Genomic DNA, 18,886 nt, shown 5'->3' on the forward strand with positions numbered 1-18,886 from the left:
ATCTAGAAAATTTTGTATTCGTTATTTTACGAACAGGGTGGCCATTTTTCTTTGATTTGCTTTTTCCCTGACATGCGCAATTCTTTCCTCGAATCCATCTGCTAATGCGCAATCTAGCTATCTTCACAAATTTCCCTGATTTGTTCAGCTTTTTTATCAAATTTCCAGACTATTCCCCATTTTTTTTTAGAGAAATGAAACTTTCCTGACATTTCCCTGATTGCCAGGTAAGTGGCCACCTTGGTATTGGTTTGTGTGGTGTGTGTGTATGAAGTCTGTGGGCTGCAGCTGCTGCCATCTAGGAATAATTGCACGCTCTACAAAGCAAAACTAATGTTTTGAGGCTCGCATTCTTATGAAGCAATCATTCTTGTTTCAACATGAAAGCAAACAAGACTGGCAGAGATATGAAGCAGTCTACCATGCGCTCGACCCCGACTCCAACTAGTTTTAAGATAGATTTTTTTGACATCTTACGATAAACTTCGAATAAAAAATGAAACTGTCGACGACTTTGGGATATTTTCTTCTCGTCGTAACAATTAGTGGTTTATATTTCAACATTGACGGATTTACATGTCCAGAAGCGTGTGACGAGCTGAAATGCGTTGAACCGGTCGATTGTCCCGGTGGAGTAACGTTGGATTTTTGTGCCTGTTGCTCTGAATGCGCACGGCAAGAGAACGAAACCTGCGGAGGACACTTCGGAATTTTCGGACATTGTAACCATTCGTTGCGTTGTACATACGAAGATGGATTTGAAAATGGTGGTATTTGTAGGAAGATTGATAAAGGTAGGTCTAGTATGGAAAAGTCACGAAATTTTAGTTCAGGGCGGGCCACTTCGACTTCAGCCAGTTTATGGCCAACATCAGCTTATTGATGAAACTGCCATTTTTGGTGCGCATGCTAAAACAAAACAAACTTCTATTTTTTCACTTTCATTTGACTTGCTTTTTTTGCTGACTATTTCCTGACATGCACATTGTTTTCCTGTCTTGATCTGCTAAGAATCCAATCAATTGTCACAGTCAAATACGTAAGATGTAAGACGAAAACTGTTTGATTTTACGCACGATCTAGCAATTTTCATCAAATTTCTATGATTTTTAGCTTTTTTTTACAAAATTCCCTGACTTTTTGTAAGTAAAGAAACCCTATCTTTTTCCATGGCAAGTGGCCGCCCTGTAGTTTATACTGATTTCATCAAATTGATGAACTAATTCCGATCATATTCATCTCAGCTGCTGATTGGGAAAATTATTGAATTAGGATTTTTCCATAGACAACTAAAAAAGACAATAGATCATTATTAGTTAATAGGAAAATATTCTTGTAATTTTATTACAAAAAAGCATTTTTTCAAATAAGAAATAATACAAAACTGTTCTGTTACAAAATTCTTCATGAGAAGTAGGAAAAAAATAACGTATTTCGCATACAGGAAGGAATTCGTAATGAGAAAAAATTAGGCTACATTATACGTGGTAATCTGGCCGAGTGCCATAACAAATATCTCGAAGACAAAGCATCATTAAGATAAAAGTGAGAGTCACAGCAGTGTTTCACTTTCGTTCTTTTGATGTCTTTTTTTCAAAGACGCGTAACGCAACAATGTGCACAAAAAATTTACAATAGCATCGGCACGATGCTCTTATAGCTTTGATCTACATGAGACACATAAACTAAATCTTTTGTGAAGAGTCTAGTGTACAACGAGATGGTTGTCCACTTAGGCAACTGCTCAAGTCATTTTATATCCGGTTTTCAATTCGTACTTTGTAGCAACCCGGTGAAATATGTTTACAGACCAATAATGCTACTCAGTAAAGACAGAGTTTATACACTGTAATTCACAGAAAAATTTGCATTAGTTGGATCTGCCTTAATCGGAGCAAATCGGCCAAAATAATGAGGTTAAGAATTTTCTCATTCATGTTCCTAATAAATTCTAATCTCTAAATTTGATCGGAAGTAAAAAACACCCCTAAATCTGACAAATATTTAATCGCAAAAATACTAAACTAAAGTAAATTACATTCGAGTAATCATATTCAAAATTAAACATTTGTTATTTTTTCTTGAAACACGTTCCCTTGTACACAGAAAAAAAGCTAAACTTATATCAAACAAAAGGGAGCAATTAATCTGAAATGGGCGGGTAAAAGTTTAAAATTTTCATCAGAGTTCTCCAAAAAAATCCTTAAATTACTATTGCTCTACTCCCCTACTTATATGAATGCGTGCACTATTTCTCAGTTGACCACATTTTGCCGTACCTATTTTGTCACATAGTCTGACTTACACAAGCTTGACATAACCATTAAAAATCAAACACTAATCCATCTTCATTGATAAATGTAATCTCATTCTTAAAATCGTATATTCTTTTTTACTTGGACTAATGAATATCAAAATTAATGCGGACCATTTAAACATTGACAACTGTGCTATCCTCATATCGAGAAGTTACAGAATTTCATGAAAAAAACAAATAATATATTCACAGTACACAGTATAGATTATTATGTAACATATTATCTAGTATGCGTTCACAGATATCCATATAAGTGAACACTTATAACAATATTTCCACAAGCAATAATTGCCTTAATAATCACAGCAGATAATTATTGTGACAACGAGGAGTAAATACAGATCAAAATTCCTGACATTGTTAACAACGCATTATCGGAATCGACATAAGGAAATGAGAGTGTTTCCCCGATAATGAATCAATGATTGCATAATCAGAATCTTTTACCGACTGAACCCCTGTAAAAGTATAATAACATCTAGTTCGGCTGGTACAAATTAATTCGGGTTTAATAAAGATTCTAGTGTTGAGTCTAGACATCATTTATATGATTCCGAATCTAAATAGGCCGATAACACAAAATCAACATACTGGAACTGCTAAATATCGAAACCCTTGCTAATATGATCGTTATAAAAGCTTATTACGACGAAAAAGACGAAATCTAAGTTTCAACTGTGGAACTCCTGAAAATCTTACAATTTTCATGCGCATGTAAGCCGAAGAGAAACTTCAGATAAGCATTTGAAAGCGTTCAAGACTCTTTAACTAATAGCCATTAAGAGGTTGTTTCGTGAACATGGCAGGTTGTCATTTCGTTTGACTTTTCATTCCGTAAATGAGTGTTCATTTCTTCTTGCACGAAGTAGCGTTTTATTTTGCTCGTAGAAATTTTCACGAAGGAAAAAATAAACCACGCTATATCATTATTGCCCGTTCATTATTCATCGCGAAGTAGTTTCTACTACTGTGTTTGCTCGATTGTCACGCCGTAAAAATGACAAACCTTTTATCTCGGACATCAAAGCATCGAGTTTTCTATTTTTCTCTAAACGTCAGCCGTATTTATGATACAACAACTAAACGAACTAGCGCACTTGTTATCCTGTTTATTTTAGAGTTTGTTGTACAAGGTTGGTTATCATTTATAATTTTTCAACGCAAGCTAAAAATACAGCATGTGAATGAGATGTTTTCCGGATGAATAAACTACGCGCTCGCTCATATTGCCGCCGATGAATGGAAAAGTGCGAGCAGAAGAGATTCCTTCCATTCTTACGCGCTGACAAAAGGCTATTAATTACTGCTCTTACTGCCGGAAATTGAATATCCTTAGCTATCATCTCAAAATCGTTTTTTTTACCATTTCGAGGGAATTTGCATTTCTAACATTCAAGCTCGATAAAGGATGGTCATGATGATGAATCCAATGTATACACCGGTGTTACATTTCAACATTCCTACGTTACACCCGAATTTCATGCGCTCCAAATTTCAGAGAATTGTACATTTGATACCGAGTCGAGAATCGATTAAGCGATTCCTAGAAACAACATTGTAAATTCTTTAATTCTTTTCGGACTGGCGTAATTTTCTGAAGTACTTTTCCAACTATTTTTTTCGCGCTAGAAGAGGGATGAAGTAATCCGGGTATTTTCGATAGATTTAACCTAGTTTCTCAGCTGGAAATCGTCAAAATTTTCAAATAAAAGGTGTCCCTAAAGGACTATTGTCACCCTGATAAAAGCCACACGTTTTATAATCATATATATCTACAATTTCATTACGAGATGTTCGTAATATTCTAAATCTCTTACTACATGAAATACTTAATAATAATCAAAATAATAATAATAATACTTTATTTAGTAATATCATATTAATATTATTATTATTTCGATTATTATTAAGTATTTCATGTAGTAAGAGATATAAAATATTGCGAACATCTTGTTATGAAATTGTAGATATATGTTATCATAAAATGTGTGACTTATATCAGGGTGACAGTATTGTAGTTGCCCTAGGAGCTAGTGATTCTATAAGCTACAACGTTGAAACGACCCCGCTTTTAGCCAAACAATTATCATGAAAATTAAATCATTCATCCGATATTTTCAGAATCTGAGAGCTCACAAAAAGAGCGCTGTGCGCATATAAAATGCCGAGTGGTATTTTCTCCGGTTTGTCCCGAAGATTCCTTAGTCCATGGTGGAAACATTCCAGACGGCTCCTGTTGCCCGAGCCCTCCGCGTTGCGTCTGTAAACCCTGTTTAGAGCAGCACAATTGCACGAATGGTTACGAAAAGATCATCACGAAAAACGGAACGGGTGAATCGGGAAATTGCTGTGATATTAGCGAATGTAGGAAAATGGGTGAGTTTAGTATTTGATTTCCACTTCTTTTCAGGTGTACGCCAATACTTGACATGCATTCATTTAAGTAGGGGAATTTCAGAAAAAAATGCTCTTTCATCTACTGGAAATTGATACTCCAATAGCCTCCAGAGTAACTGGTTTGTTTGTTGAAGAGGGTCTATTCAAAGATAACGTTTCTGAAGAGTAACCGATCAAAACTAGACAAAAAAGTACACTAATCGGTATTTCTTTCAAACATTTCTGACATTTTCAATGATATTTTTGCATCATATGTTTAGGAGATAAATGCGACCATGTGAAGTGCCCCGAAAACGAAGAAACCGAGTGTCCCGCAGACAGCGTCGAATTACCAAACACCGTGTCAGATGATGGGTGCTGCGAAATTGTTCACGGGTAAATTTACAAAAACTGTATTGTCCAAATGCAAAAATACATGTCTTCAATAATAACAAAAACAGAATAACATCAAACAAGTCTAGGAACTTGTATTCCCCCAGGCAATGGCATTTGGACCTTTCTTCAAATTACTGTTGAAAATGCATATGTATTCAGTGTTCTCCATATGCTGGAAATTTTTAGAGGACACATTCTTAGTTAAGTTCATGACATTGTGGCCGCTGAAGTAACAAAGCTTTCGATACCCCAAAAAACACAGTTAATTAAGCTCATTTTGGTGTAAGCTTCTACTTTTTACATAAGCTCAATATATTTTCAAAGCAATTATCAGTATTATTTAGAATATCGATATCCACTCTGGTGGGGACAGAAGATATTTTTAAGGCTGATTTTCAGAGCTGTGGATGCAAAAATGAAAGGAGTGGCTGCCTAGTTGGCACACCTTTTTGATAGTTAGTTATCTTACAACTAGAATACTATAATGCACAGGGAGACATAATATCATCCTTAGGGACTTATATTTGAGCCAGAAGACCATTGGATCAGTCAAAGAGGACTATCTATGTTAACAAATAACACAATGAAAGCTACTAAACTAGGTATACTTTTTTATACGCAACATCACAGCATTTGAGCGGTGAGCACTTATGATTCGACAGCATGTCATATCTGAGGCAGTAATTTATTTATCCATGTTAATTAGTTCATATATATCGACGTTTGCGTACATATACAGCGGTAAATGACACATTTTTTCCTCTTGAGCGTTTAATTTCACATTTCAGCATTCTTGACAGAATATTGACCAAATCAAGGAAGTAAAAGTTGAACTGGAAAAGAGCTTTGAAGCATTTCGCTAGCAGTAGAGTACCGGTATCAATATTCTAATGATTATTACTGACTGAACTTCTATGCTTGTCTAAGCTTTCTCAAATGAAATTCAGCCGGTGTTTATTCTGTTAACCTGTTCTGATTCAATAACCAGAGATCACCCCGTATTGGAAATGCATAATCAAAGGGTTTGCTAAACTACAAGCCGATACCTGGGGTCTATGTGTGTAAATAAAAATATCCTAGGTAAATAAAACATCAACATAAAACAGAATGTTTTTTACTATAAACATTAAATAAATTGTTCATCAGGAGATGCTTACTTATACATGTACATATTCACGGTCAGTGTCAATTTTCTCAAGACCTGGGCCTAATTATCGAGAAGCCAATCAGGGGCCAATTTTTCTGTGAAAAAGGGCATCCAGGACATAGTGTTTCATCACTAATGATAATTCAAGTTAATCTTTTTTTTCAGTTGTAAATGCGAAAAACAATCAAACTGCGTGGCAGTGATATGCAAGGAGGACGAGTTACGAATCGAGGTAATACCTCCACTGGTAGAACCGGGGCATTGTTGTGGTATCACAGAATGTAGAACCAGTAAGTCGTTCACCTGCTCATTACTCAGTTTTCACGCTACTTTTATCATCTTTATTCTTACTTAGAACATAAACAGAGTGGAATTTCTCATCATTGTTGTTGTTCTATATCTTCTACAGCACACCTGTAAGTAGAAAAAAAAACACATTTCAAGTCGAGTTAAAAAAATTTACCAATGAGGCGAGTCTTAACACTGCAACTATTAGAGGATTTTGAAGGTGGTGTAACCTTAACCCTTTTAGTGCTGGTTTATTAATAGCCTATAGTGCTGGAGATAATTTGAAAATTTTGAAAAATTCCAACCTAGTGTGTTGAATGACGAGAATACCATTATTACATTAATACACCGCAGTGCGGTGTACTAGCAAAATTCATCACGGATTTATACACTGCAATGCGGTGTAGACGCACTGAAAGGGTTAAGAGCTTATTTCTTAAAATAATGTAATTTCTACATTGTAGATGAGTAATGGTAAGGAATTAAGTTATAACTGGTCAAAAAAACTGAAAGTCAAAGTGAACTTTGATATTCGAAATATAAAAGAAAAATTGTCTAGATAATTCCAGTTCGTAAATCATACATGACCCTACAACATGAAACCAAAACACCGGCCCATGGACCATGTGATTTTAGATTTGCCGCTGACAAGAAAAATCATTGAAATTCTAAAAAAGTATATACATGTTGGTGAGGCAGGCGTTCTTCTTAAATGCATGATGGATGCTCAGTCAACTTGTTCTTAAACTCGCTATCAAGATTATCATCTAAATATGTTTTGAGCGAAAGACTTGTTTAGAACGTAGTAAACAACTCCCGAACAGCGAGAAGTCTAGAAGACGATCATCCCATTATTTTTTCACATGTAACCTGAACTGCAACTTATTCGCGCTAAACTGCTTGATAAGAGGCCATTAGATTTAACGTTTCTCTTTTCGAAGTACAGTAGTACACAACTGTACAAAGTTCAACTAAATTTCATTAGAATCTAGACACTATAGAGATAATCAATTTCATTCTGATAGGTGTGGAAAGTTTCGTCGTGAGCTAAATCATTTCGATTTAGTTGTTTAGGCTAGAAAATGATGCCTTGTTTCTTCAATCCTCCGCCTCATTTAGTAAACTGCGATGAAATTTGAGATTAGTTCATTTCTATGACTGTCGGGTCTGCTACAGTCAGCGTGATCATGATTTTTTAAAAGGTAATGTAGCGGGTAGTTTGGCGGCCGGTCGGGTCAACTTTCAAGCTCAGCAGAAAGGAGAAACAAGGTATAAATCTTTTCTAGCCATATCCCATCATCTATATGGCAAAAGCAATCATTCTACCCTAAACCCCGACCTAGGGTCCAGGAGCCCAAAAACGGTTCGACTCAAATTTCATAGTTTATTATTTCAAATAGACTATTTTCGATAAAGATCACAAATAAAATGTTATTTATGTGAAAATGTCTAATTAGGACCAATATGAGCTAGAATTGTAGTCCTGATATGACAAGATCCTGTGGGCCCAGTGGCCCAGTGGCCCAGTTTCAGAGAAGTCCAAGATCAACTTAAATCTCAATCCAGCAAAATGGACAGCACCAGAAAACTAAAAAAGATGATACCGATGGTAGATGTGAATATGAACCTTATGTTCTCTTTTACAGACATATCAACGAACTGTGAACGCGATGGCATCATCATAAACGAAGGAGACAATATCTATACGGATAGATGTACATTATGCACGTGTAAAAACGGAGGATTACGCTGCCAAACTGAATCCTGTTCGGCCACAAGTTCATCGTGTAGTTGGATGGAAGTACGAAATGACAGCTGTTGCCCAGTATGCAAAGGTGAATAAGTACGCTAAATTTCGTAAGTGATTAATCGATAGGAAAGATGCCGTATGTTTAGAAATTTTTCGGTTTGCCTTCTGTTTTAAAAACGCATTCTTTTGTCTCGGGTATAAACTTAGTTGTTCGATGTAAACGAAGTTTGTAGGCTCGGCCAATATATAGATGGGTCTATCAGTGTTCTCCACAACAGGTTTCAGAGGCGCGGTCACCCCTTTCATTTTTACATCCACCCTCTGAAAATCAGTTACCCCTTATAGAATATCTGCTGTCCCTACAAGAGTGGATGTCAATATTCTATCAATGCTGATAATTATTTTGAAACATATTGAACTAATTTGAAAAATAGAGTATGGGGATCGAAAGCCTTGCTACTTTCGCAGCCACAATGTCATACACTTAACAATGAATGCAGCCCCTTTAGAATTCCGGCATATGGAGAGCACTGGTATATAATTTGAAGGCCTCGGAAATTTGAGACTAATAGGATATTTTCATCTCAAATACTGATGGTTTCTTGGTGATAATCTCGTCCAAAGTCGGGAGTAGTCAGGGGTTGAATAAACCCTCTTACAAGTTACCTGAATGAACTATTTCTGAAAACTATAAGACTGTTTCTGCTATAGGATGTACATCGAAATCTGGAAGCACATGGAAAAATGGGGAAACTTGGAAAGAAGATTCCTGCACGACATGTCGCTGTTTGGACGGCGAAGCTTTTTGCCAATCGACGTGGTGTTCGGCACAATGCTTGTACCCGAAATGGATCGACGGCGAATGCTGTCCAATTTGTGATGGTATGCATCAGTAAGTAAAATGATTGGCGGAGAAACATGTAACCACGACGAACAGTTCTTCTGCCAACGAACATAAATCATTCGCATAGATGAAACGCATGGATTTTTTCATGACAAAAAAATAGATGTTTTCTACCATCCCATAAAGAATGAGCCAAGATTGCACGGAATTTTATTTACAGATTTGAGCATTATCAGCGTTCCGGATTTATGTACATCGTTGGACAAGTGTACAGAGGTGTGCCTGCATGGATATATGGAAAACAGTCAGGGTTGTGCAGTATGTCAGTGCAGACCTGGTACGATCCGCAATTCATCAATTTCATCACTTTTTCTGTGACTCATTCCCTGCCAATAAACAGTTAGTTAGATTGCTCAGAATTAATAAATCAGCAAGTGCCCATCCAGTAGTAGCAAGAGCAATATTGACAGAGCTTATTAAGCAAGTCCATAAAATAACATATAATTCAGTCACAGCCTATGCAATAATTGCATAGATGATATTCATGAATGAAGCTATCAACTATTAATGATAAACACTATCAGGGTTCATAGCGGTGCTTGAAAGTCCTAAGATGGTAATTCAAGGCCTTCAATATCATGGAGTAGGTTCTAAAATGCTTAAATCATAGTCACGGTCCTGGAATGGCATCACATCACCACGTGTTTACAATTTGAAGGTTCTGGTCGCATATCAGCTAAGGTGTACAGTTCATCAGATCATGGTATTTCTTGGTCTAGTTTACTAGTCTGATGGATAGACCCAACCCAATGTAAATTGGAAATCTTGTGACCTATTACAAAAAACCTGAAATCAAGTGTATAGGGAAAGTCCTTGAATCAGAGGCAAATGAGTCCTTGAAAGTCCTTAAATGAAATTGGTCATGGGAACGATGAACCCTGTACTATTTTTTGTACTTAATTTGGATTCATTGTGTAAATGACATTCGTTGTGTAAACCAAAAATTTCTCAATTCTTTCCTTCAATTTCTTCACACTTTTTTCCCCCAGAAAACTGCAGCCTAGAATGTCCGTATGGCTTCGAAGTAGATGAAAACCTGAATAATGCGGAACTGTGCCGTTGTAAGGAAGGTCCTTACGAATGTTCGAACATCAGCTCCTGTAATAAACATTGCACGTACGGCTACAAGTCCGAGTCAAACGGCTGCTTGACCTGCCACTGCAATCCGTGTCCACCATTCGTTTGTCAGCAACATTGTCCGATGGGATACACGCAAAACAAAGATGGCTGCTCAATTTGCAAATGTATAGGTAAACTTACTATGTATTGGTATAGAAAAACAATGCCCGTAACATCACTGACCACTTTAATTCAAACACTTTGAGAAGCTTTCAGAGCCTTTTAGACTTGCAGCTTAAATTAAAGACTTTCATAGATATAAGTCTTATTTGAAATGATTCAAGACTTGTTCAAGTGATGATCCAAGATCCAAGAAAACAAATTTGATCATATATCCTATGAAAAACCCATTCATTATTGCCTTTAAAATACAACAATCTAAACGATTCATTGACAAAACCTAAAACTGCCTGCCAAGTGAGCATGTATATCTCTTATTAAGAGATTAAATTATATTGTTAAAAATATATAATCTTTTACATGCTTTATAATTTATACATGTGTAAATCAGTAAGTCTGTTGATGTTTGCGGTAGTTATGAAACATTCGAAGATCTGACTTTAACTGATTTATCTCAATTGATTGATCCACCTTCGATGGCTGGTATTAACCATGAAGAACATAAGATTTAAAAAAAATTTTCCATTTAAAAACATTTCGTAGCAAGGACGAGTCAAGTAACTGGTAAGCTTGTACAGTATACCTTTTACAAAAAACGTATTTGTTTATAGCCGGTATCAAAAATACACCTATTTTCGTTGGTATGTATATAAGTCAATAATGTGCCGAACACGTTGCGTTCGCAGCTAAAAAACATCCCCAACCACCGGAGCAGACGCCGATCAATTTCAAAGGAAGAACTGCGTGATTTAAGCGCGGTTCCCTGTTTACCTTTTAGAATAAAGTTTTATTGATGTTCTGAAACCTAACCGGAACTATCTGAAACGCGTGGAGAATTTCGCATTCGAAACCGCGGCGGAATTTAATCTCGAATTTAAAAACAATGAATCGGGTAACCGTAGATGCGAAGCGCCCCGGTCTACCTAATTAGGGGTCAGAGATTCGACGTAATCCGATCTATGAATCGAAATAAACGAAATTCTTTCGAACATCGAAGTGGAAACATCATAACTTGAAGAGGGACAAATCCGTGTTGGAATCAATAACGAGCAAAAATGAAATACTTCGATGCCAGTTTCATCTAGACTAAATCATATGCAGGGTATTCTTAAAAGTTTCTCTCACGTTGCCCTAGTTCGACTATTTTTACTCTGAGAAATTATTATTTCACCATCCTTTTCCCGCCTACCGGAAATTAGACCCTGTTTTTTTATCTAAGATAATTCCGAATGGCTTAGAATAATGCACGTTTTTGATAATAATGGCTGTTCCCTAGAATAAACGATTTCCCGCCCTTTTGGAGTCGTAATTCCCTCAATCTACAGCTGTGGATCGACCCATGTGATGTGAAAACCTTGTGGAAAATTTCAATATCATATTCATAACTGGGGGTGCATAAACAGTGACGATATGGGGCTCCCAAATAAAAATTGATATTTTTCCAAGTGAAAATGGGTGGTAGAATGGGGAAAAAACAGGGTAGCCACTTATATTTGACTTGCTTTTTCCCTGACTTTTCCGGCCCTGACTATTCCCTGACATGCGAGGTTGGTTTTCAGCTAAGAATCCAATCAATCAACAAACAGTCAAATAAGTAAAACATAGACAGAAACCGTTTTAATTTACCGTGCGATCTAGCAATCTCAACAAATTTTCCCTGACCTATCCCTGATTTTTAGCTTTTTTTAAATAAAATTCCATGATTTCGAGTTAAAGCATGCTTCTCATTATAGATTCTACACATTTGCAACATGTAACAGGATTGATATACAATCCGGATATACGTAATACACTAAACATTCATTCATGGATACTTGGATTTTTTCTAAAATTTTCTATGTCAATACATGTGTGGAAATGCAAGTGTGATAATGAATGTGATTTATATATACATATATATAACAATAGTACAAGTAGTGTATTTAATTATGTTGTAATGAATACCTGGTATATATCGTGGTTGAGTACTTAACATTTTTGCGGTTTAGTCCATGTCTGTCTATTTTTGTTCACCACAAAATATATATATATATACTTTTAGTAATAACGCATCTTCCACAAAGATCTTTTTCTATATCGCGCTCTCATCACATTGTTGCAAATTTGAGAAATTAATTTCATATAAGTGAAAATTAGAGAATCATTCGGTTTGAATGTTGCCAAAAAGCTGTCAAAATCCATCAAATAACCGGTGAAATACAATAAAACATGCATCACGAATAGTTTTGAAAAAAAGCGAAAAAACGACCCAACAATGCAGGACGAAAGTACCAAAACAACATGGCGACTAGCAACTTTAAAATGGCTTATTACAGTATATATTCATTACTAATCGGGTAGATTCACGCTGCGGTATCTTTCAGTATCAGTTCCATCTCAAAATTCCACGGAACCCATCTGCATTAATTATGATAATCGTATACTGGTATATACTTAGGAGATTATTATTGGACATATCGACTTAACATCTCTCTTCTATCATCAATATTTACGAATATACGGTTTCCTTACTTTGGCAAAATGGTAATCTATATAGCATTATATTGCCTGCATGTTAGCCCTAATCATGAATCTAACAGACTTCGAGTTATCGTTCTTCTGTAATATATTAGTCTTGACTCAAGAGTTAATCTTTCCCCGTGTAAACTTAACTGTAATCTATTTGTAATCTATCGGGTTCGTTTTCATATTTTTCCATCTAACCATCAAGATCCGAAAGAACAAGGCAGTAACACTACAGAAATCATTCCGATTACCAGGCAGCCGTGTATAGCAGCTGATGGCGAAGACATATTTGAAGACGGAGAGTCATGGTTTGACGGATGTCGACATTGTTTCTGTTACAATGGATTAGAAATGTGCGCTCTCATCCACTGTCCAGCGCTGCAGTGTGACCAACCGATTGTGAAACCACGAGACTGCTGCCCGTCTTGTCCAGGTAAGATCAACCTTCTCAATGCATCTACACCACAGTGCGGTGTATAAGTCGGTGATAAACTTTGTTAGTACACCGCACTATGGTGTATTCACGTTAATGGTTTTTATCTCTAATGAAAGATGGCAGCACCTGTCAAACACAGTGAAATATTAGTAACTAACAATACACTGTGCTGTGGTGTAGATGTGGTGTGGTATGCCTGTTATTTAATGCACGGGTGGATTTCAAAATTTTCAAATTATCCCCAGCACTTTTGGGTAAGCACTGAGAGGGTTAAGTCTTCTAACTACTGATTGGGTTTAAAAAGTGTAAGCCCTCATCAACAACGCATAATTTGCCCGTGAATACCCGTGAAATTCATCTGCTTTTTAATAACGAATTTGTATTGAAAATTCTATCTCGAATATTGAGAAAAATTGCAACATGTCAAGATTATGCTTTGAATTTAGATTAAGTCTTATCTTTCAGCTGAAAAAGGACCTCTTCTCACTAGAAAAGAACAAATCTGTGTCTCCATCTCTGGAAATAAACACTATACAGAGGGAGAAGCCTGGATGATGGATACATGTACGTATTGCGTCTGCCATCGCGGTAACACGATGTGTGATGTTGAGACATGCCCGCCAGTTCTATGTCAGAAGCCTGTTACCATCAAAGGGAAATGTTGTCTTTCTTGCACAGGTAAGCGTCGAATTGGATTTCTAGAAATTCATTAACCCAGTAACTGGGAAAAAGTTCAGGGCAGGACAAAGGGCTAGATCAGGTCACACTTTAATCGACAATAAGTCATTTCTCATTTACATGAATTTTTCAGAGGAAGATCCAAACTTGGGAGCATTCTTACCAATGCCTGGAACCCCATGTTACTCAAAAGTCCATCAGCTTCATGAACATGGTGAAATTTGGAAATCAAACCCATGCCAGAGTTGTACCTGTCGCCACGGTCAGATACACTGTTATACACAATCCTGTAAACAGTCGAACTGCAAAAATTCTGTCCTCAAAAAAGGCCAGTGTTGTCCTCATTGTATAGGTAAGTGGACAAATCAAACGACAGTGACCTACTTAAAACTACCGGTAGGTCCCACTTAAACTAAAATGTCTAGGGGCCAGTTTTATAGAATGGTATTACCTGTAACCCAGAGGCCAGTTGCACAGTCATGGCTTAAGTCCAAAAGTGGTCTTAGATCTTAAGACTGGTCTTCAGTTGTTAGATTGGCTACAGAACTAAGTTGGTTTTAGACTCCGGGGCTAATTCAATTGAAAAAGAATTGACCCCCGCGTTAATGGTAATACTAGTCTATAAAACCGGCACTTGGTGTATTGATATACTAATCCTAGGTCTACAACTTCAAATGTACAAATTTTTGACAATCAATAGTAAAATCCTACTCACAAACTTTAGAACAGAGGATTGTAATGTATTATCAACAAATCAATGATTTTTCATGTGTTAAGAAGAAGACTGGAATAGCTGCTTTGACGGGCGCGATGTATTCGGGGACGGTGAAGTTTGGATCGTCGATAAATGCACCGTTTGCCGATGCCACGCTAAACACGTCACATGCACGCACAAAGTTTGCACGCCGCCGAACTGCAAATTGTTGGTCGAGAAGCCGGGACACTGCTGTCCAGTCTGCACTGGTAACATTTTCGTTTCATACAATATAGCTTTAAACGTTAATAGAATGACAAAGGGGTTGTAAGTCAAGCAAACCAGAAAAGCACCGGGGCCGACTAGCTTTAAATCATAGAACTCAAATCAAAGTTCTATGCTTTAAATGCATCAGTGTGGCTGAAATCCTAACACAGATTAATGAATAAAGCCAGCCGCACATAAGTGACAAGTATGCCACATAACACTGCAACTAATACGCTGCAGCATTTTATTGGCGACATTGATGCTGAAAATATTTCCAGCCCCTAGCACCAACTACACACTGTAGCTACAATAGTGGAAGGTGCAAAGCTAGTTTGCGGGAAACAGTTTTCACCTTCAATATTGCTGATAAATTGCACGGCACCTGTTGCGGCGAACTTGTCACTAGTGCACTGCGGGCTTAATGCTTTACACAAGAAAAACTGCATTTCAAAGAAAGGAAGTCTAATAGATACCTATATTTACACAGGTGAACATTACAAAGTGAACGGAAACATCACAGGCATTGAAAAACATGGTTAGTAGAAACAACGCTCATTTCCAATCATACTACATAGCTACATTCCTTTGCACCCATAAAATGCTCTTCTTTTCATAAACTTTGATCATAGAGGCGAATCTAGGAGATAGTTTATAGACCACGAAAATAGTCCCTTTGAATGAATATTTTTCTATACCATGTCCGCATTTTGCAGTTTGTTACTTTGGATAATAACCCAGCTACATAGTTTGTAGCATGCCCTTTCAAAACAAGTCCAGAAATGTGCCATCTACCATCCAATTCAAGATTAATACCGTGTCATTAATCATAGCTAAAAAAAACCTATATCCGTAGAGAATCCTACAATAATAATGAAAAAAAAAGAATAATATAAAGTCTGAAAATGTTTCTTTCAGCTAATAGTTTATTCAAACGTTTTCGACTATATCCTAACGGTCACCTGCTTTCAGACTTTTTGGACTTATTTCTTTTCATTATTATTGTGGGATTCTCTACATATTATTACTATTACCATCACAATTTTTTCAGGGGGAATATCTGATCAGCTTCATATTACGATGGTATCGATTCTCGTGTCGGTTATCATCATACTAATGGTGCTCATCGTCATACTAGTGACGAGACTCGCACGACGGGACAACTGCTTCGTCAAGCAAAATATCAAATTTTTGAATCACAATCACTTGACGACGCAGAAAACTCACAACCACCAATCGCGGAGTTTACTCGGACGCCCGCCGAAATCGACGAATTTGCACTTACAAGGAACCGATCCTATACTGAACGGTGATAAAGACGCTAATAATACGAACAGTTATTGCAAAATAAGCTTAGGCGATTTGGATGTGAAATATTCGAAAAATGACAAATCGAAAAGTAAGTTCGACGATGTGTAAATAAAAGGCGAAGATTGAGCTGAATTGATGGCGGTACTTTGATAAATTCAGATATTTGTACTAAAAAGAATGTAAAAATGATATCTATAGCTAACCTTGCCAAGCTCCGGACATACATCAAAATATTTTTCTTTATCTCCAATGCTAAAAACCGTCTTGGCTGGTATTTTATCATAAAACACAATCATCAATCATCAAAGCCCCACACTAAGAATTGATTGTTCATCTTATGAATCTTTGACATTATGCATAGATAAGGCTAAAAAATGATGCCTCGTTTCTCTTAATCAGCCAAGTCATTTTGTAAACTGCAATATAATTGGCAATCAGTTCATTTCTATAGCTGTTGGGTCTGTAGTGGTTAGCTTGATCATGATTTTGAAAAGAGTAATGTACAGGGCAGATAGGTGGCCGGGTCAACTTTTATGCTCAACAGAAAATAGAAACAAGGTATCATGTTTTCAGCCTAAAAAATTGTTCAAGACATCATCAGATCTAATTGTAGTCTAACTGTCTGATAATGGCAGTTATTGTAGCCGAAATCTTGTTTGAGGTTTCAATGAATAATGTTTAGTGATAATTCATATAATCATGATAACGTTTACGTATCATACATTCAACAAATTCTTATGTAAATAGAAAAACGTTTCTTCAATAAAAACACATTCATGTAAATGATAACGTTTGCTTATTTTGCCATATTTCGAAACCGGATAAGCTTTGAATAGGATTGCATAACTTGCCCTACCTTCTTTCTGGAATCACGAGTTGCCAATGTTCCCTCACTCGTTGAAGCCATTTCTCCCAGTACTTCTGCAATTTCTTCTCCGAGATCAAGTGTGCATGCGCTGGAGACCCGTCAGCATACGCGATAACTAACAAGCACTCTTTTATCTGAGGGAATGAATATATAACAGAACTCTCATCATATACAGAACCTCACAGACTACATATTTTCATAGATGTGTCTCTGACAAGTCCCTCAGCTGAAGTTGAAGTGGGTAAAATCGACAAGGCAAATCCATATGAAATGGAATTACCCTCTAATTTTGAATTAGATTAAAATATATTTGATTTCACTTATATGGAACTGGGACTGAATGTACAATATTAATGTCGGTACTCATTTAGGAAGGATATGTGACTATTCAACCTTGGTCCCTGTATCCACTCTTGATACATATATGCTACTTTGATAACGTATTTTCATGTAGCAAGAAGTTAAGAGGTGTTTACCTGAAGATTATAACGTGAATCGCTATTAACAGCCCCGGCATAAGCAGCAAGCTGTAGAGGATTATCAAATGTTGATGACAAATATGGTTTCTGTTTAGTGGATGTTTTCCAGTCGATTAAACAAAGTTTATCTCTGTAACAAAAGATATTAGAATACACAAAATGAAAATCAGGGCCATAGCGTGAGCTGGATACACAATGCTGTACCGGGGCTTGCACATAAGGCTGTCTAGGTACATGAAGAAAAAACATTTTGTTCACCCACAGCTCAGCATATATGACAAGTACATTAAAAAGAGCATACATCGAAAATAAGAAAACTAGTGTCGCAGGCTACATAGAGATTGGTTTTTAAGTTTAACACAGGAGACAAAAGCCAACTTAACATGATCTAAGAACAATGATTAAGAGGTGACAGTGAAATTACATGCATCCACTGGGGTTCGGACCCTCGCCTCGTACATGGTAAGCAAGCATGCTAACCAGTAAATCAATAGAACTAATCCACTTGGCCAGTTAGCTTTTCCTATATGGATAACATAGGGACACTGTTGGAATTAAGAAACGACTGTACAACAGAGCCCAGGTAAAATTTTCGAACATATCGAAAATTCCAAAACCTCTGCTGACCTACTGCCAAGTAAGTACCCTTCACCCTACAAAACTGGACTTAATTAACTTATCAGTCCCCTATGGATTTGTATGTGCATTCTTTAAGTTTTCTAAACAATTATAGATCAATACATATAGCTTACATACAAATGCACTTACTTGTAGTAGGCAATGCAATCAAAATATCCTGCATAGTGTAAGGTAGGATGGATGACGTATCCTTCTAAATGCTTCACACTACGAGCTTCCATAAATACATGTTGCAAACTATTCCAATACGGAGACAGTTCTTCAGAAATATCTAGCTCTGCTTCCCGTTGGCCACTGAATAATGCTTGAATGGCTGAATGCAAATTCTTTCCACGTGCGAGAGTTTCTGAAATTATCAAGCGATCGATGATTTTTTGGAGAAACATTGAAGCATGGACACTTTTGTCTTGTCCTGTCTATTGAATGAAAAATCGAGAATTTATATTACCACATGTAGATATTTACCCATTTGCATTTTGTTAAAGCCGTCCAATCCTAAAATACTTATTTGATTCATTTTCCATCTCTCTAACGCCGCCCTAGCTTCTGGAGGCATCGTTATATCGAGGATTTTAGAAACACTCGGACGTCTATA

The 18,886-nt window shown here is 36.7% G+C and overlaps 2 protein-coding genes across 2 annotated transcripts; one reads left to right on the forward strand and one right to left on the reverse strand.

Annotated features, from left to right (window-relative positions):
- Positions 1 to 413: 413 nt before the first annotated feature.
- On the forward strand, positions 414 to 17,088 carry LOC141901350 (cysteine-rich motor neuron 1 protein-like). Its single transcript, XM_074788580.1, has 15 exons — positions 414 to 794; positions 4,439 to 4,693; positions 4,975 to 5,089; positions 6,402 to 6,526; positions 8,171 to 8,359; positions 8,986 to 9,091; positions 9,123 to 9,166; positions 9,339 to 9,455; positions 10,168 to 10,428; positions 13,128 to 13,355; positions 13,824 to 14,036; positions 14,170 to 14,388; positions 14,814 to 14,999; positions 15,485 to 15,532; positions 16,046 to 17,088. The coding sequence occupies exons 1-15, from the start codon at positions 497 to 499 to the stop codon at positions 16,411 to 16,413; spliced, it is 2,772 nt and encodes a 923-aa protein (XP_074644681.1). The 5' UTR covers positions 414 to 496; the 3' UTR covers positions 16,414 to 17,088.
- On the reverse strand, positions 16,867 to 18,847 carry LOC141901429 (mitochondrial genome maintenance exonuclease 1-like). Its single transcript, XM_074788690.1, has 5 exons — positions 18,757 to 18,847; positions 18,421 to 18,637; positions 17,650 to 17,782; positions 17,162 to 17,307; positions 16,867 to 16,879 (listed from the first exon to the last, which is right to left on the reverse strand). Exons 1-5 carry the CDS (start codon positions 18,845 to 18,847, stop codon positions 16,867 to 16,869), a joined length of 600 nt encoding a protein of 199 aa, XP_074644791.1.
- Positions 18,848 to 18,886: the final 39 nt, after the last annotated feature.

The sequence above is a fragment of the Tubulanus polymorphus genome, chromosome 1, assembly GCF_964204645.1.
Source record: "Tubulanus polymorphus chromosome 1, tnTubPoly1.2, whole genome shotgun sequence".
Lineage (NCBI taxonomy): Eukaryota > Metazoa > Nemertea > Palaeonemertea > Tubulaniformes > Tubulanidae > Tubulanus > Tubulanus polymorphus.